The 22,738-nt window shown below is 28.1% G+C and overlaps 2 protein-coding genes and 1 non-coding gene across 3 annotated transcripts; 2 read left to right on the top strand and 1 right to left on the bottom strand.

Annotated features, from left to right (window-relative positions):
* Nucleotides 1–780: 780 nt before the first annotated feature.
* On the bottom strand, nt 781–4,014 carry LOC109812305 (alpha-amylase). The gene is made up of 5 exons (XM_020376234.3): nt 3,859–4,014; nt 3,618–3,747; nt 2,500–3,057; nt 1,969–2,216; nt 781–1,184 (listed from the first exon to the last, which is right to left on the bottom strand). The coding sequence occupies exons 1-5, from the start codon at nt 3,940–3,942 to the stop codon at nt 939–941; spliced, it is 1,266 nt and encodes a 421-aa protein (XP_020231823.1). The 5' UTR covers nt 3,943–4,014; the 3' UTR covers nt 781–938.
* A 131-nt stretch (nt 4,015–4,145) lies between these two features.
* LOC114916760 (arginase, mitochondrial-like) lies at nt 4,146–9,178 on the top strand. The gene is made up of 3 exons (XM_083063439.1): nt 4,146–7,885; nt 8,028–8,187; nt 8,688–9,178. Exons 1-3 carry the CDS (start codon nt 7,745–7,747, stop codon nt 8,717–8,719), a joined length of 333 nt encoding a protein of 110 aa, XP_082919565.1. The 5' UTR covers nt 4,146–7,744; the 3' UTR covers nt 8,720–9,178.
* Nucleotides 9,179–21,395: 12,217 nt separating this feature from the next.
* On the top strand, nt 21,396–21,501 carry LOC114916761 (small nucleolar RNA R71). Its single transcript, XR_003805367.1, has one exon. It is a non-coding gene; the product is annotated as a small nucleolar RNA R71 (small nucleolar RNA).
* The last annotated feature ends 1,237 nt before the right edge of the window (nt 21,502–22,738 follow it).

Genomic DNA, 22,738 nt, shown 5'->3' with positions numbered 1-22,738 from the left:
ATGAGATGTATAGTCAAAATTAGAGTTATCAAAACCAAACCAATCATTGATTTAGTTGAGGCACTAGGTTGGTGGGTCACTAGACAAACTAGTAGATCAGTAGTTAAATTCCATAAATCAGTATTATAATATATTTTTAATATAGTGTGTGTTATCTCATGTATTAAGCAAAAAATTTAATTGGTTATATGGTAGAAGACATTGTCCTAAAACAGGCAACATATTTGAATCGCATGTATCACATTTTATTATCCTAAAATAGGCAACATATTTAATAAAAATTAAGAGATAATCATTTGAAAGGGGTAAAATTCTTTGAGTGATTCTTTTAAGAAAGAAAAACTATTTGTAATCTTACTTTATCATAATGTTATTATTCTATTATTTAATTATTCTTTCTTTTTCTTTTATGTGGTGTCTATTTTGCATTCACATATGTAGGAGTCAAATCCATTAATTTCCAACACAATTTTGATTTCCATTAAAAGTATATGTTATAGCTTTCATTTATATATAAAAGAAAATCATTAATTTAGTGATTAAGTGTTGCTTTTGAAGGGAAAGGCCGAAGATCCATGTATTCTCATCTTTAAATATTTTGACAATTTATAATTATATAAAAATATAATTAATACCAAATTATACATTAATATTTATATTCCAATTATATATACACTCTCTTTGTAGAGCTATGATCAAATTATGATTAGCAATGGGTTATTGTTATTATGACAAAGATAAAATACAAATAAATAAAGAGAATAGTGGGCGAGTTAAGAATTCTTTGGAAGTATCAGTTATAATATTATTGTATTCGGCAAACGGGTGTATTGAACCACGTAAAGGTGTATTTGGGTAAGATCAAGTATAAAATGATCTTATAATTTATGATAAACATGAAGTATATGAAATCCTTATTGTAATGGTAATAAATTGAGTCACTCCCACACGGCATAGTCTTGGCCAGAGGTAGCAACGCGGAAATTAGAGGGAATAAGGTTTCCAAGGTCCATCTTTGGCCCTATCTTCACTATTATCTTGTCGTCAATCTTTGCAACGTAAAGGTCAGCATCAGCTGCCAGAATATTCACGTTGCTTTTCTCATTGATCCCTTTCCTCACCCTTATCTCACTCAATTTCGATATTTGCTCCTTCAAACCCCAATCAAAGAAGTGATCGTAGAACTGCATAACAAGGAAGAATCAACATCAATAAGAGGAAATGAACAACAACCTCCTCCAACAAGCAAACTAAAGTAGCAAACCATACTTTTGCTGCTCAATATATATATCTTTTATATGTTAAAAACGAAGGTTTATTTGAATAAATTCCTCCAAATATACTCACAAGAGAAGAAAATAGAAAGGAATGATTAAATAAACTTCTCTATACACTAAATTAACTTATACATTGGTTAATTTGTAAAATTTCTAATGACAACTATTCTTTTGAAATGGTGAAGACAATCACTATACAAATTAGTTAGTAGGGGTTCATTGTTTGGGATGATTGTTCTCAACAACTTCTTTCATTAGTTTTTATTAAACGCCATGAGGGTTGCTTTTATTCATTGTTAGTTTCTTTTACTTTTTAAATTGATAAAAAAGAATTGTAGAAACTCTTTAAGTTAATTTTTTTGAAAGCTTATTTTTAAATTACGTATAGACTAATTTTAAGTTATAAAAAATTTATCTCATTATTTTTCTTCCTTTTGTCAACTTATGACGACATTAATTTTGACTAACATAGTGAATGTGCATTTGATGTAAAATCTCTCACAATTTATCATTTGTTATCAAAATTGATCCAAGTCTGATAAATTAGTAGAGGACCAATTGGATCTAGATACTTTAAATTTTTAGAGCGAAAGTTTTTAAATTTAAAGCACTTAAAAATGAAATAAGAGTAAAGGTATTTTAGCATTAAAAGAATATATTGAAAATTTAAGAAGATGGGAGAAAACAGTACTATTGTTGGGGTCCCAGGATGTGTTAGAATGTAAGCATATCCTTGCATGACTTTGTCAGATGGGAATGGCCAAAGTCTCTGAGTGGAACCAGTATCATGGTTGTCAATAAAGGTAACTGCATTTTCTGGTTTCACACCAATCATTCCACTTGGCTTCCCATTTGGATCCTTCAGCCTCCACAGTTCCCCTTCCACAGCAGCCTGAAGAATTCCTTTGGTTGTGAAATCAAAGGCAGTGACAGCCCCACCTGCACATAGGAAGGTGAAAAAGAAAAATCACAAATCGAATCAAATCAATTTATTTTGAAAAAAATTGAACCAATCCATTTTTTATAGAATGGGTTTGTTTGATTCAGTTATAAACATAAAGTGAATAATTGAACTATACTAAACATAAAGTGAATAATTGAATTGTACTGAACTGATCCAAATAAAATTTCAGTATGCTTTTAGAAAATCAAACCAATTCACTTTGGATTAGTTATGTTTGATTGGAATTTATGAAAAATCCGATGGATGAACAACCCCTACCTGCAGACTCAACCCAATTGACCAGTGCCCCACGGTGACCATCTTGGTTATAGTTAGGCTTCCCATCCTGGCCATTAGAGAGAGAATCCCATTTCTCTCCCACTGCAAAATCAGGCCTAGTTTGCTCCATATAAATTCTGGTAATGCTGGGGGCATAGCCCTTGACAAAATCAAACCTCCACCCATCAAAACCAATCTCAGCTTTGAGCCAGTTCATCCACTCAGACAACTCTCTCTGCACCTGTGGATTGAGATGGTCAATGTCTGGTGCAGCATCATAGCCCTCACCACTGTCGAGGTTTCCAGTGCCATCAGAGTAAGCAGTGTCATCTTTGCATATGAAAGATGGACCCCAATCAAGACGTGCATCTGGTGTGCCACCTTCAAAGATGCAGTATATGCCTCTTCCATCTTTTCTCTCTGCTGTTCTGTGGTTGATGACTATGTCAGCTAGACACTTGATCCCCTTTTCATGGAAAGCAGCAATTAGGGACTTCAGTTCATCCTTGGATCCATACTTTGATGCATCCAGATCATATAGCCTTCCCGGAAGATACCCTGGATTCAAAGAGACAAATTCAACAACCACTCAGTTTATTTGAACATGATTAACAAAATTATGGTTCACAAATAACATGTTTGATGCTGGAAATTTTACATCAACTAGTGATAAGGTTAAAAAAGAATATGTAAGTGGGAAGCAATTTTCAGTTTATAAGTCAATTTTATAAAGTTGAGTCAACCTCATAATCTTTCTTATTAAGACTTGGCAAAAGAAGTAGAGTACTTTGGTGGTGTAAGAATTTTTTCACCGTTATCCAATTACAGACTTTGCGCATGTTTTGTCGACTTTTATGATAACTAAATTAGAAGACGTGTTTAGGATGATTTCTGATTGAAAATTAAACTCGAAGTTACTTTCTCTTTCGGCCAAATCATGCCTTGCAAACTATATTCCAAATTGACACATGACAATTGACAACCATATTTTGCATGGGATAACTTAAATTGACAAAATTCTGCTAGAAAATTAATCATATATCAGGAAATTGAATGGTAGATGCTGATCACGATCCATTAATGTTTTATTTGTGAGTGAATTAGGTAGAAAAATGAACCTTGAGGAGCAACAGATTGAGAGGGAGGAGGGAGCCAAACATGGGTAATTCCAGCATTTGCAAGATCAGAAATAGTGTTCTTCAAAGAGTTGTACCAACCCCCTTTGCTACTTGATTCCCAGTTGAACCCCTGTGACAACATTTATCATATTCATGAAAAGTTACTTGGTTAGAAATGTACGTTCAAGTAATGTTGTGTACATTTGCGTGTGTAAAAGTCAAAGAAAAGGGGATGTGAAACCTGAAACAGCAAGGCAGGGGAAGCAAAAAGGGGAAAGAGGGAAAGGAAGAGGCAAAAAAGGCTGAACCGAGAGAGCGAATCCATTGCTTTGGTTCTGTTTTGGAGCTGAGTGTTTATCAGCTAGGTGTGCCTTATATAGAGGCAGTGTTACCTTATTATCAAGAAGCATGGTTGAGTCTTGAGTGGGGTCAATTAAAACTTGAAAGAGTGAAATTTATGTCATCAAGATGTATCACCCAAGATAAAGTGATAATCATGAAAGGAAGATTCTTTTTTTTTTCTTTTTTTTATACCATAAGTTTCTTCTGGTAAAGTCAATTTTGTTCAAGATAGTAAAGACTATTATTACACGAAGAGAACTCTTCTATCTGGTATTTACACAGTCATATATATTAAGATTGAAACTCAAGATGTTAAAATGAAACAATCTCACGTCATACAGCACAAGGTGACATGAGAGATGTAGATGATTGAGGACAGTGTGAATATGGAATAGAAATTGTTTAGCGTTTAGATAAGATGTGAAGGTGTGTAGACTTTATAAAGTATAATATTCGTGTTTTTGATCATTGTAGCTCAATTTTAAAAATATATTACTAGAATGAAATTGTTTGGAAATGAATCAAGTTTATTAAGTTGTCGATGGTAGTGTTGTTATATTTTTATAGCAACTCCCTTGTCATATGTAAGTGATTTTTATTTTTTTTAAATTTCTTTCACTAAATATACGTGGTGCCATTTGAAAATGTTGAAATCAATAGCCATATCGATTAAGTCATTATGAGTTTAGTGATTTTTAAATCAATGCTACATGTTGATCTAGAGATACATGAAAAAGAGAATTTCAATATAGTCTAGACCTATTTTTTTTATTTTTTATGTCTCTATAGTCTATAGTAACCAATTTTTTATATTTATTTTTTTTGTTATAAAATTTAGCAACACATACTTTGAAAATTTAAATATAAGCATCTTTATTTATTGGTTAAATTTTTTTTTTCTTTAAGTTATCTTCATTTTTCTTTTTTTACTTTAAAAATAGTTGCTATTAAAATTTTCTAAAAATAAATCAGTCTATTTTTTTTAAACCTGTTATATTTTTAAACAATTAAAGTCATAATAGAAAAAAAAATAGGTATATTTTAAAACAAATCTTGTATATTTTCTTTACTTTTATTTTAAAATAATTTATCTTTATTTTTAATTACTTTTTAAAAATATATGAAAATTTCAATTGTTATTTTTAAATAAATCTGTTATAAATTTATTAAACAAATTACAACAGGCCGCTATACCTCATAACAATCTAATTTTTCTTCTAATATCAGTATAATCCATAACGACCAATTTTTTTTTCTTCTTTTTATGTTAGTATAGGTTATAATGGCATGGACTTTGAAAATTTAAATATTAGTATCTTTTTTTCTTAAAGAAATATTAGTATCTTTATTTTTAAAATATTTGTTATATTTTTTTCATTAAGTTATTTTTATTTTCCTAAAATTTTTTTAATTTTAAAATAGTTGCTATATTACCAAATTTTTTGAAAACAAATCTGTCTAATTTTTTTTCCTAAATCTGTTGTATTTTAAAAAATTAAAGTGATATTTTTTCAAAATTTATGTATGTTTTCTAAACAAATCTTGTATATTTTCTTTACTTTTTTAAATAAGTTATATTTATTTATTTATTTTTAAATAAATCTGCTATAAATTCATTAAAAAAAATAAAAAAAATAAAAACTCGCTATAACTTTTAGTACCCAATTTTTATTTTATTTTTTTATATTGTTATGAGCTCACTACAAAAAGTTAGTTAATTAGTGGCGATTTTTTTCTAGCGGTTTTAATAAACCGCTAAAAAATGTTGTAATTCTAAAGGTTATCTTAACCCCACAAAATAATTAATGTTTGGCGGTTTTAAACCGTCACAATATGTAAGTATCTAATTATCCATTTCTCAACTCTTTGTGTGACCAGTGGACAACTTAATTAAAGTATATTTATATTTTTATTAAAAGAATTAAGAGAGTAAAAATAAAAGAATTAAAGAACTTAAATTTAAAATTAAAAAAACCTAACTTGGAATACTCCGCGGAAACTTACCTGCGAAAACCTATCACGCTCAAACTTCTTCTTCTTCCCCCTCAACATAATATTTCATGAAGCAATTTACGGTAAAACCATTTCGCAAAGTGTTCAATTTAGGGTTAGTGATTTTGCAAGAGCTTCTTTAAGCTTGCTCTTCTCTACGCGCTATTCTTCAATCGGTTGCTTTAATTTAGGACAAGTTTTCGATTCATATCCATTTTGATTCCCTATTTTTGATTTGTATAATATTTCATTATGATTTTTTTTAGAGGTTTTAGGTGGAACAAATTTTTCCGAGATTACAAATTTGAGGTGAAGGAATACGAATGTTAATTATTTGTTTTTTAACGTTTTGATTTGAAATTATAGTGTTATTTGCCTTTTGAAATTACGAGTGTTATTTGTTTTTGATGTTCTGATTTGAAATTGGCTTGTTCATGATGTTTTTCATCATTATTAATCTGTTGAATTAAATCTATGGTTGTTTTAAGAGAGGGAGAACCTCAACCGAAAAGAGTTGCTGATATGTTCCATTGTTGATATGTTCAGATGCTTGGGTCACATTTTCTTGCTTATCTTGTCTAGTTTCTTTCTCAGTTTTAACATTTTCTGGCCTAGCAATATTAACAGGCTCGTTATATGTGACAAGCTTACCAAAAGGCCTTTTATCATGTGCATTATCCTTGTTCATTTTTGTCTCGCTAATATTTTCATGCTTATGTTGGAGCAGACAACTTTGTTCACACCAAACAACTCCTAAGTAATCTCTTAATCCTAGTTCAGCACAAATCAAATTAATTGCTTTAATTGTTAGCAGTCACTCTTTCTAATTTCACAGGTAATCAAACTCACACTAGCTGCAGTATATCACTCGCATTTTTGTCCTTAAACAAAACCAGCAAGTATAATGTCATTGTAATTTCTATTGAGACAATAAGAACCTACTCGAAAACTCATACTAAAAGGAAAATATATAACACTTCAAGAAATAAAAAAGATAGGAAGCGAATAAAAAGTAAGAGATGTTGTTGTTAATTAAGGAGATAGAGGCTTGTAAAAAAATGAAGATCTGGACTAATACAGGATATGAAGTGGGTTTTTGGATGTTTTCAATCATTCTTAAATGTAGTTTTTATTTTTTGGACAAATGTAAAAAAGATCAGAGTAAGATGTAGTTTACTTAAAGTATTCATAAGGAATTTAGGATAAAAAACAACTTTAAGACATTTTACTGGAATCAGTAATAACATACAGGGCATTAAAATATTACAATAGCAGTAGAACTTTGTCAATCACAAGCTTCAGTAAATTGTTTCTGGTAAACAAAGTGTTTCTTAGAGTAGGCGAACTTAAAGCAGTTTCAATGGTAACATCAATGATTGTTTATGATATTTGTTATGCTATTTTCTAATTAGAGGAAAAAAAAAGGAAGTAAAGGTGCAGTTAATCTAGTTATCTATTTGTTTGTACTTTGATTTTAATAATACAAAAAAAGAAGAAAGGCATTTTGATTAGAGTTTCAAAATCGAGGTTGAAGTGATTGCTTGATGTATACTAGAAATTGAGTCACATGGCTGTGTTTGCTGGGTTTTGTCATTTGTGTTTTAGGATGAGAGGTTAGGGGCTATTCGGTTTCAGAAAATGTTTTTTTTGTTTTTCACTTTTAATTACATGAATGTGACCATGCTTTGACTTTGTTTCATCTAATAGGAGTAAAATTGACAAAATTTCTTTGGCCTCTAAATATATTTATTAATTAATTAATTAATTAATTGTTTTGTTCTTTTGGTACAAAAATGTCAATTATAGCACGCAGAGGCATCCATTTAATGCCAAGTCTAAATGCTGCAGAAGTATTTGCTACTTTACTAGAGAAAGGCCAAAGTCGTGTCATAGATGCTTCACTTACTCTTATTCAAGAAAGAGCAAAGATTAAGGCATGCCATATTTGTGTTTATTTTGCTTGAGTGCATTTGTGTTTATTTAGTTTTGTGACCCATAATTTAATATTTTATTTTGGTGATTTTGATTATAAAATTTGCATGAAAAAATATAAATGCATAAGCTATTTTTCTCCAGGGAGAACTTGTGCGTGCTTTGGGAGGTGCTAAAGCAACTTCAACTCTTCTTGGAGTTCCTTTGGGACATAATTTATCTTTCCTTCAAGATCCTACATTTGCCCTGCCTCACATTTGCGAGGCCATTTGGTGTGATAGTACAAACTCAACTACTAAAGAAGGTAGTCATATGGTTTTCCTTTGGAAAGTAGAAATCTTGGAAAGTGTCATTAGTTTTAGCGCAACTTAAATTTTGCTTTGTAAACTCATCTGCAAATGATAATTGATTTTTTTCATCGAATTTTGTTAGTAGAAGATTCAAGAATGCAAAACTCTTACCCAATTGAAACCTTGAAATTATGGATATTATTTCTTCTACTTCTTAAAATATTGGGATTTTATGTTGTTCTGAAACTTCCATGTTGTTAACATTTATATAAAATTGTTATTGCTTTATAAATAAAGAACATGAAAGCAATTTAATACTTTTTTCTTTCTCTTTTGGTTGTATTATGAGGATAGCATGGACTTCTATAATGATGCATGATTCCTTATATCTAGTTATTCTTTGTCTGTGAATCTACCATGGTCATGGAAGCAATTGTTTTGGGCCTTCAATTACTTGTAAATTATGATAATAAGTAGCTTAATAGCTTCTAATAGCACAATTTTGATTATGCAGGCAAAGAATTACAAGATATGCACGAGTGCTAATTGATGTTGGCGATGTCCCTATTCGAGAAATTTGAGATTGTGCGGTAGATGATCACAGATTAATGAATGTAATTGGTGAATATGGAAAGTTAGTAATGGATGAGGTAAATTGGGAATTTGTGAATCTGTGCTTTGTTGTCACATTTTTTGGAATTATTAAATTACACTTTTCACAACATGTAGAATATGAAATTTCTTCATTTTTTAATTCAACCATTTCTCATTATTTTTAGTGCATTGAAATATTATTGTAGAATCTCTCTCACACAAAGATCAAATTCCGTTGAAGTTAATAATAATAAAACTGCAAGATTAACACAACATATCTAATATAGCAAAATGGAGAACTACAGAAACTACTTAATCCTCCATAACATAGAGCTCATTGAGATCGAAGTCCAATGTTTTGGTACTTAAAGATTGACCTGCCTCATTTGCTGCTACTGTTTCTTCTTTCAACAATGCATTATTCATGTTTTGCACATAACGCGATTTGTGGCGGTTTAAAACCCCCAGAAACGTTGAATTTAGACAAAATTAAAATAAATTTTGTGGCAGCTAGAAAATAAAAAATAGACAAAAAGTAAAATTAAAATGCATTTTTTGGCCGTTTCAAACCGCCATAAAGAGATTGAATTTTCTGGCACCAAGCCATTTGTGGCAGTTTTTAACCGTCAGAAACTACCAAAATAACCACCGCAAACCACACATTTTTTTGTAGTTATATAATGACATTGACATTAAAAATTTAAATTTTAGTATCTTTATTTTTTATAGTTTCTCATTAGTTTATCTTTATTTTTTAAATTCTTTTCTAAAAAAATAGTCACTATTAAATCTGTCTATTATTTTCTTATAAATATGCTATATTTTTAAAAAAATTAAAGTGATGTCTTTTTTAACAATAGGTATATTTTGTAAACAAATCTTGTATATTTTATTTAATTTTTTTAAAAAAATAAGCTATCTTTATTTATTAAATAAATGGAAAATTGGCTTGTTATTCTTTTTTAATAAATCTGTTATAAATTTAGTAGAAAAACTAAAAAAAAGATCGCTAGAAGCGATGGATGCATTTTTAAAAATTAAAGTGATATTTTTTATAAAAAAAATTAAGGTATATTTTTTAATAAATATTTATTATTATTTTACTTTTTTCGTAAATTAAGGTATATTTTTTAATAAATATTTATTATTATTTTACTTTTTCGTAAGTAAGTTATCTTTATTTATCATAGCGATAAATGTTAAATCAGTTACACTTTTAAAAAATTTAAAATATATTTTAAAATTTTTAATTTTTAAACAAATCTGTGATATTTTTTAATATTTTAAAGTAAATTATCTATTTTTCAACTTAAAAAAAAATTGGTCATTATTAAACATATTATATATATATATATATATATATATACTCTTCAAAAGAAAAAAAAAATGTCACTATAAATTATAAGATCCAAAAAAGACGATATAATTTATAGGGACTCCAAAAAAGAGGTTATAGCGTATTATGTAGCATGGACTTGGACACGATACAAACAACGGCATGGAGATACGACAAAATCAAAAAATATAAGACACGTAGACACAACATATATATAATACATAATATAAATAAGAGATATCATATTCATAATTTTCTTTTTAAATCTCAAATCCTCCTTTCATTGTTTTTATTTTTATTAAAAAAAAAAATTTATTACATGAAAGTTAAGTAAGGAGCAGTAAAACAATTCTCTTCATTATTTCTATTTTTATCAAAAAAAATTATTTTATTTTAAAAAATATCTCAATTTTTACCTTCTTTATATCTATTTTTATCGAGATTTTTTTTCCTTTTATAAAAAAAATCTCAAATTCTCTCCTTTTTGTTTATATTTTTATTGAGATTTATTCTTCTTCTTTTTTAAAAAAAAAAATCTTAAATCATCCCTCCTTTGTTTATGTTTTTATTGAGATTTATTCTTTTGTTAAAATAAATAAATAAATCTTGAATCCATGTATCAAATAGTACATCGAGATGAAGACGTGTTCATTTGCAGTGTATGCGATGGAGAAATATCAATTTCATGATGGAGACACGTCAATTTTGTAGGTGCTCATGATAAAGATGTGTTCAATTTATGCGGACACATTCTGTCGAAATGTCTAATGTGGATCCACCTTAAAGAGTGTTAGACTCGAGGACACGACAATCTCATATCGTGTCCGTGCAACATAAATAACGTACAACAACTCCGAAAACAGAAATGGGGAACTATGAGCTGTAATCACAACAACAACAAAAATAGTTTTATAAGTTAATTTTAACTTGTCGAAGTATAGGGTTTAAGTGAATAGTGATCCCATTTGTGTCTCTATTAGCTATGATGATTTTAACATAACACATTGCATGGCTTAAAAATTTATTTTTTAAAAAATAAAAATGATGTGAAAAAGGTGTTACTACAACCCATAATGATATTAGCGCTGAGAGTCTCAAAGATATAATTTGTTTCAAAATTCTCTCATTCTGTAAATTATATTAAAATTAATCGACAATGGTTAAAAAGCCAATGTATCAAATAAAATGATAGGAAAAAGGTGTTGTTATATTATGAATATTTATTTTAACTTTAATACATTAAATCATTTGTAATTGTTTAGTTGTAGTTTTATAACTATAGAAAGTTACCCATTTGTTAAAACTAAATAGGTATCCATGTGATGCACGAATTATTACTTATGTTAACCAATTGGTACTTATTATATATATATATATATATATATATACATATATATATATATATAATAATAATAATAATTTAAGAGTTAATTTTATTTCATCAACATAAATTAACCTAATTATTTTTTATTAGACAATACAATATTTTTTAAATGAAATTAATTCAATTAATTCAATATTTATTTTACTTTATTGTAATTTTGTTTTTTTTGCATACTTTGCATATTGAAATTGTTAGTTAAATTGTTTGAGTAATTTCCTCTTAAAGTGATTATAACATCTTCTAGTGTATTCACTAAAAAAAACACTTGACAATGTGATATCATCCTATTACTTTCTTCATTCATACTCTTTTTGATTTGAGTGGAAAAATTTTATTGGAAAACTTCTTACGATATAATCACATGAAAAAATCATGTAAATACTACAACATCTATGATTACAATTATTAATAATAATGATACAAAATTATCACAATTGTTGTAGTTTTATGAAAATGTCAAGGATAACAAAGTGAAGAAAAAAATTGTTACATATAATAAAGATTTAAGTATATTTAAAAAAAATGAGTGAGTTTTGAATTATAAAACTTTTTCTTTATTTTTCATCATTCTAAATTTGTAAACATTATTTTTAGTCATTTTAAAATATTTTTGGTTCTTGTAAAATGAGTAAATTTTTATTTTGGTTCTTATAAAAATATTTTTTTTTTATTTTCGTCCCTCTAAAATATAAAATCACTATTTTTTATCTTTAATGATAATTTTAAAGTTTATAAATAACATTTATTTTAAAAACCTATAAAACTTTTTAGATATGTGACACACTAACATGGTATCACTAAAAGTTGTGCATAATACTTAAGATGATCACTAAACCTTTAAATAAACAAAAAAAAAAAAGATAGTTAAAAATGAATACATAATATGAGAACTGAAAACAATAATTCTAAATTTTATAGGGGTGAAAACCAACGAAAAAAAACTTATAAAGGTCGAAATCAAAACTTACTCATTTTATAGGGACTAAAAATATATTTAACTCTATGATGAATAATATGATAGAATATCAAGTGATAAAAAGATAAATAGAATAAAAACAATAAAGATATATATATATATATATATATATATATATATATATATAATAGTAAGTAAATGACTATCTATATCATTACTATACATGGGACATTCTATATTGGTTATTTTTTCATTCTTTGTTGGCTCAAGACACGATATAGAATGTTCGTATATTCTATGATTGGTTAGCACGTAACATAAAATGTTTACTTTTTATATTAGATGGTCAATGCTTGTTATAGTATGGGTATCAAATGTGATGATTAATCACATTAACCCTCACATTCTATGACGGGGTATATGGTTATAGTCGCCATAGAGTGTGCACTTTTTTATTGACTTGTTCATATTTTGAATTTTCCCAAACTTGTACAATAGAAATACATTCCAAGTAGTTCAAAACAACATATTGTTGTCCAAATCAATACAAAGCTATATAAAATATAATATCTATTATTTAAATCAAAATAATGTATAAAATAAATTGCATAGCAAACCAAGAAAGTTAACAAATAATAACAATAAATTTAAATTAATGATAACCGTCTTTAACTAATAAAAATGAACAATTACTATAACAATGTACCAATGTTATCAAATAATAATGAATTTAAAGTAAACTAGCTAATGTGCAAAAAAATAAGCTAAAAAATTACAAAAACATAAATCGACCCTCATATTGACTCAAGAAAAAAATATGTTTATCTTTTACGAATATCTATCATGTCTTCATGGACAAATAGAGTAGGATTTCTGAATTCCTAAAATTAATTCAAAAATAGATATAAGTTAAATATTAGTCGATCATTAAATTGTTGCATGATCATTTAAAGTTATTAATTTGATTTAAAAATGAATTACCTCTCTCCGTGACTCTCTAATGTTGCTTGTAATAATGGTGATCATATGCTTCATCACGTAATATTCGCACTCATAATTACTTAATTAACGTTGACACTATATTTTAGTGAATATAAAACATAAATAAAACATACTTAAAATATATTTTAATTGAACTCTAACTATTATTTGATTGAAAATTAACTTACTTTGGGACAATATATTGAAGCTTCTTCCTAGCTATTGGAAGAAGGCCCCTCAAGATCAAGCTTGCATCCAAAGACTTGTGAAAATGAATGATCAACCGAAAATAATTAAAAATGAAATTATTATTCATTTCATTAAATTGTAAAAAAAATAAAAAAAAAAAATAAAAAAACTTACAAAGAAAGTTGATATTTACGAGTCAATGAGGTGTGTAACATGCAACTCAGCTGTTTTCTTATGTAAGGAACACGAGAAAACTACAAGAAATTGCTTTAGCATTATAACGAGGAGTTGCTAATGTGCATTGCATTTTGTAATAGTGTTAGAAACTACTAAGTTACTATAAACTTTAAATAAAATATAATACAAGTACTTACTCATTCAAATAAGGTGCAAAGTACACCCCTTAATTTTTCTCCTTGCCAGAATTGGTCTATCAAATATTGTTTCACACCTGTGTTTTTATTCCTAACATACTATATGACAGTCGGGTCGGTGAAACCATAATAAAAACATTTCGCATTTTCACATAGACACAATGAAGATCCTTGTTCCTTTTGTATTTGATGCATTTGTACTCATGGCATGTCTAACAATTCGCTATGCCATGTTTATACTGTGTAGCTTTAAAGAAACTCATCACACAAAACATGCTCTTCTATAATGTTTGTTGACTGTCTTTGCAAATTATTGAAACAATTCACTCAAGGACAATACCTCTCGTTGTTGTTTGTAACATTTCTTTGTGCAAATTGAATTTTTTTTTTACTTCATTATCATTTTTAGCAGTTGTACATAAATAGTTCATCTAACTTCAATCCATCAGTGCATTTGTTTAATATAAATCATATTATAATCTCACTTTTTAATACAAAGTTCAAACCTATCCATTCAAAAAGATAATTCTTTATTATTTTTGAAAAAAAAAAAGCTTAAATAAACATATGCATCATTAATTTTATTTTAAAAAAATAATTACTTTTAAAGAACTTTATTTATCCATAAAAATTACAACAACAGTGACATAATTTAAACCTAACATTTTATACATACTATTTTAATCTCACACTATTAGAACAATTATAGTGATTTTCTTAAAAATAAAAAAATAAAAAAAATAGATGATTAAGAATACTGTGAATATGGAATAGAAATTTTTGAGTATTTAAGACAAGACCGGAAGGTGTGGAGACTTCATAAATTATAGTATCCGCGTGTTTACGCTTGTAGGACCTGTATTTCCGCGTTAACTGAGAAGCTATAGCTTCCACGTAAATTTACAATTCCACGTGAAATTTTACATCAACAACTTACATTCAAATGCACTACAAGTTATTAAATTAGGAAAAGAGTAAACTAAATATATCAAATATATTATGATTTTTTATTATTTAATAGTGACTGTCTATATTTCTTTATATATTATGACTATTTATGTTAACTTTAATACATTAAATCATTTGTAACTATTGAGTTGTAGTTTTATAGCTATAAAAAGTTACCCATTTGTGAAAATAAGAAAACAGACTTTCAAATCCTATTATCTTCGTGATCTTGTTTCCTTTGTTCTCTTCTTTTAATTTCTTACAATTTTACGTTGATTTTCATAATAAAATATCACTTTTGAAAGTCTTAATGAAAAATTATGAAAACTTTTTTTGATAGTTTAAGAGTATGTTCAAAGATACTTATAACTTGTATCTAAACGAGTTATGAGTAAAAAGGGATGAAATTATTTTTTTAAAAAAGAAAATCTGATGTCATCATTTGAAGAATTGGGATTTGTTTGGTGCAAAATGATGCCATCTTGATTCTTGGTCTCTTGGCGTAGTGGGAAACAGAGTTCATAGAGTCAAAGACTTAAATTCACGCATTTAGTTACCAAAAAGATGAGTCTTTCAAGTGAAACTCGTCTTGCATCTTTAATAGAAAATAGAACTATAGTTTGTTTGTTTTTTCGTTATCTCTCTCTTTATTTGTTGACATATTTTAGTGTTATCTTCCTTTTTTTTTTAATGAATATCTGTTTAATAAACAAGAAAGAGATTATTGTTTATATGTCCTTGTCAACTTTGAAATATTTACACTCCAACAAAATTGTCATACAGTGACACACACTCTATAATAACATTATATATGTCACTAAAAATTATTTTTACCCACACAATAATTACAATATATGTTGGTATATTATTAAAAAGTGTGGGTATAGACTATAGTGACACACAAAATATGTTGTTAAATCTCATTCGAAATCAACACTAAAATTGTGTGTAACTATATGTCAAATAGACATATACCTACATATATTGTACCTATAGTGACACTTTTTGTATGTCACTACATGTAATATTTCTTGTAATGTGTAGTTGTCTCAATTTATTTTTCATTTATGATAGAAAACAGTATTACTTTGAGAGAAAAAAATTATTTGAAAAGTGATTAATTGAAATGAATGGAGGGAGTAATAGTTTGTTTGTTTGTTTATTTCCTTGCATGTTCCAGCTACAGTTAGTTAGATATGTATTTATACCAAACTCTTGTGATAATTGCAAACTGTAAAGAAAGCGAGTTTGTATTTACTTTTGTATATATGTTGGAGCAAGTATATATTTATTTTGTGAGCCCTTAAGTTGATGATTAGTCATTATTTTTTATAATATATACGTTAATACTAAATATTAATATTATAGTTAAAAAAAAGGTAAAAGTATGTGGTAAGCCTCCAGATGATTTGATTTTTCAAAGAATTGAATGTTTCCTTAATTTATATGATGAAAATTGTTCTAAGTTTGACTAATAATTATTGAATAGACACGCGTCAGAAATGTGAAAGTCAGGACTTAGGCCTTAGACAGATAGAAGAATGATAGCGTCAATTAGGGGGTAGCAGTAGCACTAAATTGAAACATGTAAAAGTTTCTAGAAATTAAACAATATGGTCTATGTCTTGTTTAATACGGAGGAAATATTGAGGTACAACAATATCCTAATGGTAAAGAGTTTGTATGATTCTTTCATTTTATACAACTTTTTCATACACAATTTTACTTTCTATATTAAAATTATTGGTTTATTATGTTTGATTTATTATTTAAAAATAATAGTTTTAAGAAAAATAATATTTTTTTAATAGGTTTTTCATGAAATTATTCTCAAAGGAGGTTAGAAACTAATTTTTTCAAGATAAAAATAAAATTTAAAATGATAAAAATATTATGTTATTTTTATTTAGTTATTTATTGAATATAATAAAAAATTGATTTTCAAATTACATTTAAAAATATTTCTAGAAATATTTATGATTAATCAAACAATTTTTCATATTTATCAAGATTTATGTCATATATGAAAAAATGTATCAATCCCTAAGGGGTTTAAGTTTTATTTCACTCATACCCGCATTTTAATTTATAAAATATACTTCAATATATTACAATAATAAATTAGAATAATTAATTTATAATTCATGTAATATCGATTTTTGGAATAAATTTTAAATTTGAGTAAATAATTTTAAATTAAATAAGCATTAAATTAATCAAATCAATCCTAACCCGTATTTTTTTATTAATAACCTTGGAAACACTTGTACTAGTATGAAAACTAAACTAAAATATGAAGAATAAAAAAAGAAGCAAATGGAATAAGGTAATGAATGAATTGACAATAAAATGGAAATGAGGGGGATGGGATGAGAAAGACAAATTTGGCTTAATCAAAATCTTGAGGGGATGAGACAACACTCCTTTCCACAGTGGCGGCAAGATAAGTGTTCATGTAATCATATAGTTAGGTTATTTTCACAATGATGGGATAGGATAGGATAAGTTTTTTATGTGTTCATATTGCCCTGCAATTTCCTCTCTCTGCCCTTCACAATGTTAGATACGCAATTGAATTCACTTCCATTCACACAATAAATTCTGGTTAATCACATTCTTTTTTATTTCTCTCCATGAGCGAAAGATAGAATTTAATATTTTATTCTATCTTTTTCTTCCATGTTTATTATATAATAATAGATTTAGAAATTTTAAGTTGTAAAATAATATTTATATACATAAATTTGTAGTGTTTAAAATATAAAATAACATTTTTAAAAACATTGGACGATTCTTTCGTTTTTAATATTATCAAAAAATCTTTCTATATATATATATATATAAAGTAATTAAACAATCATTTAATCATTCATCTCTTAAGTGATTTCTCTTTCGATTCTTGATGATATTCATAGCAAAGAAACTCTTTCAACTGATGTAGTTGCTACCGGTAAGAAAGTAAGAAAGATCACCAATCCCTCTTAACTATGAAAGTAAGAAAGATCATCAATCCTTCTTAATTATGAAAATGCACTTTTAAAACTATATGAAATAATTTTCAAGCTAGTTATTTAGTGCCAAAGGTTCAACAAGAGAAAATTCAAAAGGATAAAATTGAGCAAAATGAATCAACTTCTCATTGTTAAATGCAAAAAAAAATGAATCTCTTGAATTTAAGTATGCTACATCAAGAAGCAACTCAATATTTACTTCAATGAAATAGTTGTTCAACTCTTGAAGTTGTTGATCAATCACTTGAAAAAATAATTCAACTTGAAAATGTAGATTAAAAACTTTTTTCTACTTTGCACATTGACCTTCCTTATGTTTGAAAAATGGAATTCATATTTAGAATCACAATGTTATGCTTTTCACAAAATGATGAAACATCATTGAGCAAAGAAGACCAACCATCATCTATCATTACTTGTAATCTTTGTTTCGACACTTAAACTATTTTCATAGCATTTACAATATCTTAATCTCTTCTTTGCAATGGTTGAGATAACTAATGTGTAATCCCTAAAATATTTTCCAACAAGTGCAAGGCGAAAACAACTTCAAAATCTTGTATAGAATCAATAAAGCACATGATTTACCTTTTTGTTCTAAATGTATGCCATCTTCCTCAATTATTTCAAGTACATCAATCATGGAAAGGAACAAAGAAACTAGAATAAGTAATGTACCAAAAAGTGAGCTTTGTCTAGTATCTTTTACCTTTTTGATTGTAGTTTCTTGATTCAAGTCACACTCACCAAAGATTTCTCATTTTTGCAATGCTTTTTTCACCTTTGCAATTTGACTTTCTCGAAGAATATCTCGAAGCTTATATGTTGCTCCAACAACATTAGACAAATTAGCAGCCACATTAAAAACAAAATAGTGCAACTCCAACTTATTTTTTTTTTTATATTGTAACAAGAGCGAATTAAAGTTTATGGGAAAAACAATGAATATAAAATGCAAAACAACTATCTTTTAATATCAAGCTCTTGAAACCATTAAATTCACATATTATTTACTCCATCATGTCCTTGTCCACACAACCTTAATAAACTTGATCCATATTTTGAAAACATTGCCTCCAAAGCTAATTTTAATGATAAAGAATTAGTATTAGATGTAATATTGTGTTGTGAGTTGTGATTATTGTAAACTTTAATATTTAATTAATTTATGATGATGTGTTGTTTTGGCATTTTAAAACTCTAAAGATTAAAAAATTATTATCAGTTTAGTAGTTTGAAGTTTTTTTGTGTTAAGGTCAAAGTTGTTTTGTGTTGAGGTCAAAGTTGACCAAGTTGAGGGAATGTATATAAGATTTTCTGAGAACTTGATCTTCCTAAGTTCATTTCTCAAAATTCCTAGAGAAAGGTTTTAGAGAGATAGACTTTGGAGTCAAAGGAGATCTTTCTTTCTTGTGACTTCTTAATAGTCCCTCAATACTACCTTGGAGTAGAGATTGTTGTAACTGAATAGAAATTCAAAGCTGAAGAGCTAAGAATTAGAGGAGAAGTTGTCGTATGAGAGTTTGAGGTTCTCAAAATTTTCTTCTTCCTTTCCTTATTTATGAAGGATTTGAGGTAAGGGAAACTTGTGGTTTAGATTTCTAAGATGAATATGTTGAATTGTTGTGTTGAATTCATGCTTGAATGGTGTTCTATGTGGAAATTTGAAGGTTGAACCCACGTGCTATGTTTTTGAGGTTTTCTTGGTGAAGGAAGAAGAATTGATGGTCTTTGATCATTCTTATTACATGTAGTAATTATTTTGAAATTTGAGTTGTCTATTATGTATAAAATGTTGATTTGAATGTTGCATGATGAGTTGGTAAGGGTTGGTGGTTGGAATTGAAGAGAAAAGTTGGATGTTAAGGGTGAAGACCCCTATTTTCGCCCAATACAGGTCCATAGTTCCTAATGTCATTTCAAGAATAGATAAATATCTACCTAGAATCATATTCTCCCTCAGAGGCAGAAGTGTCAATCAATGATAGAACAATTTTGTGGCTAAGCTCACTCACTCGAGACATATTACGCCCAATAAAAGGACCTATAGAGGATCCTAGTTGCTCAATGTGATATGCCCGCTCAGTGAGAATTTACAAAGAAAAGATGGATCGCTCAGCAAGCTTTTGATGCTCAACTAAAAACTCTAGAGGATTTTAGTCATCCAATAACCCAAAAGCCCGTCCAGCGAGGAAAGTCACAAAGTACTTCCCTCGTTAAGCTAGAGTAATGTCACTTAGTGAAGAGCTCTAGAGAGCTCAACTTACTCAATGTGTTTCGTGACTTATTAACTTGATGCTTTTAATTATATTGTTGAGAAGATAAGATAAAATACTATTGAAATATGTTGTAGTATGTTGTTATGATTGATGAATTGTGTTATAGGAAGTTCAACTAGCATTGATTCTAGTGTTGTATAGTTAAGTTGTTTTGTTAAATTGCAAATTTACGTTGTGTTGTTGAGTTACGTTCTTACATTGTGCTATTGAGTTATGTTGTTAAGTTGTTGTGAACTTATGATTAGAGAAGAAATGTGTTGTTTTGAAAGATGAGATATTACATTGTGTGGATATGTGTTGTGGCGCATTAAGATTCATGACGACGCATAAAGAGGTTGTGTTGATAAGTTATCATGTAGTTGGTTGCTATGCTGATAAGTTATGAGGTTCTAATCATGTTGTGAAGTTATTAATATAGTTATGAAGAAAAGATAAACATTAGAAGGGGATTGAATAGTGTGTATCAAAAACTCACATTTTTTTCATAATAAAGTAGTAACATTAGTCAAATGGAGTGCGGAGAGAAGTCGAATGAAACCTTGAGTATTTTTATTTTGATTTGTCTTAACCACCAAGACTACATCTAGTTCTTAATCCAACCAAATTGAATTCCACTATCTTTAAACGAACATACAAGTATTCTTTCAACAAATCACTTATGCCTCAACCCTAAGTATTCTTTGACTTACCTCTTTAAGAAACTATCCAAGTATTCTTTTCACATAAAGCCTCTCCAAGCTTCAACACCAGGTATTCTTTTACAGACAAGTCTCTCTAGGCTCAACCATATAACAATGATTATAAAATTTACAAAGATGTTGTTTCATTTCACTTAGACGTTATACAACCAATATAGTGCAATAAGTTTTTTACAAAAAAGAATGAAGTTTATACATAAGTATAATTTACATAATGTGTCTCTTCATGTATATCTCTCTTGCTTTATTTCTTTATGAACTTCAACTCTTCTTATATAATAGCTTTAGAAAAGATAATCATTGCAACTCTTCTTAGATCCATAATCCCTCTTTTGTGAGATTGATTTTTGCCATGATTTGCCTGATGATCAGAAGATGTCAAGGATTCTATAATTTGAGTAGCTTCCTCCAGGCTTACAATCATCATGGTACCACCAGCTGCTGCATTTAATAACATCTTCAACTCAGGTTTGATTCTAATAACAAAGAAATTGAGTTGGGCTATGTCTTCAAACCCATTGTTAGGACATTTTCTGAGCAGTGACTTAAATCTTTCCTAGGCTTCACAAAATGGTTCATCCACACTTTGCTTGAAAGTAGTAATCTCAAATTTGGCTTTGATATATTTGGATGAAGGATAGAATATGTTAACAAACTTGTTCTCTACATCACTCCAACTTGTCAGACTTTGATTAGGATGAGATTGTAACCATACTTTAGTTTTTCCTGTCAAAGAAAATGGGAACAACCTCAAGTACATAGCTTTTTCATCACCTTCTAGGATACCTATTGTACCACAAAGCTCATAGAAATTTGAAAGATGTGAATAAGGGTATTCATTGTCAAGTCTAGCAAATTGTTGTGAGCTGACCAGGGTGAGAAAAGCAGGCTTAAAAAGCGCTCTCTATTTGAACGATGTCTATTAATAGATAACGCTTCTAAAAAAGTGCTATCCATGTATATGCAAATAGAAAGCACTTCCTTTTAAGTGCGCTAACTATGTATATGCAAATAGAAAGCACTTCCTTTTAAGTGCGCTATCTATGTCTAAGTACCTACATGACGCTTTTAAAAAGAAGTGCTCTCTATCTTTGAATGTATAGACAGCACTTCCTTTTAAGTGCGCTAACTATGTATATGCAAATAGAAAGCACTTCCTTTTAAGTGCGCTATCTATGTCTAAGTACCTACATGCTTTTAATATTCTAGCCAATAGAAAGCGCTTCCTTATATAAATGCTATCTATATGTTTAATTTTTTTTTTAATAATTTTTTTACATCATTGACACTTGTTGATTTTGCTATGCATGCAAAAATAAATCCCAAGACATAGAACTATAACAATCAATCAACAATGTAGCCAAATTTGATTCAAAAATATAATGTATAATGTAATACATCAAAATTAAAAGATTAGTTTATATAAACCTAACATGTATTACATTTAGTTTGTTGCAATAATAATTACATATATCTAAACACAATCAATGCTTGTCCATTACCATGCAACTCTTAGTCTTAGACTCAAATAAAAAAAAGGAAATGTATATAGACCTAACATATTACATTTAGTTATTTGACATTAACTCGACAGTAACATATAATCAATGCTTGTCCAATATCATGTAGTTCTCTCTCTTAGAATATTCCACAGCCCATCGGTTCTACAAAGAAAATAAAAATTACAAGTCACCAAGATACAATATAAAATAAAATGTATGAAGATTAAAAAAATAGCATAAAAGAAAAGTGGCATGGCCTAAAAATGCTATAACAGAACATACTAACCTACAAGCATTTTTTAATGACATCCATACGTTTTGCAACAAATTTTCTCCAAACATTCTCAGTGATC

This window comes from Cajanus cajan, chromosome 9, assembly GCF_000230855.2.
Source record: "Cajanus cajan strain Asha chromosome 9, NIPB_CcT2T_4, whole genome shotgun sequence".
Lineage (NCBI taxonomy): Eukaryota > Viridiplantae > Streptophyta > Magnoliopsida > Fabales > Fabaceae > Cajanus > Cajanus cajan.
Note: the sequence above shows the minus strand (reverse complement) of the source record. Positions and strands in the feature narration are given on the sequence as shown.

What these genes read in the sequence shown, in the direction of transcription:
- LOC109812305 (XM_020376234.3), bottom strand. Translation starts at nt 3,942, where the DNA reads ATGGATTCGCTCTCTCGGTTCAGCCTTTTTTGCCTCTTCCTTTCCCTC. An exon ending in CAATTGGGTTGAGTCTGCAG is followed by an intron (nt 2,217 to 2,499) that starts GTAGGGGTTGTT and finishes TCCTATGTGCAG; the next exon opens with GTGGGGCTGTCACTGCCTTT. An exon ending in ATCCTGGGACCCCAACAATA is followed by an intron (nt 1,185 to 1,968) that starts GTACTGTTTTCT and finishes CTTGTTATGCAG; the next exon opens with TTCTACGATCACTTCTTTGA.
- LOC114916760 (XM_083063439.1), top strand. Translation starts at nt 7,745, where the DNA reads ATGTCAATTATAGCACGCAGAGGCATCCATTTAATGCCAAGTCTAAAT. An exon ending in AAGAAAGAGCAAAGATTAAG is followed by an intron (nt 7,886 to 8,027) that starts GCATGCCATATT and finishes ATTTTTCTCCAG; the next exon opens with GGAGAACTTGTGCGTGCTTT. An exon ending in AAACTCAACTACTAAAGAAG is followed by an intron (nt 8,188 to 8,687) that starts GTAGTCATATGG and finishes TTGATTATGCAG; the next exon opens with GCAAAGAATTACAAGATATG.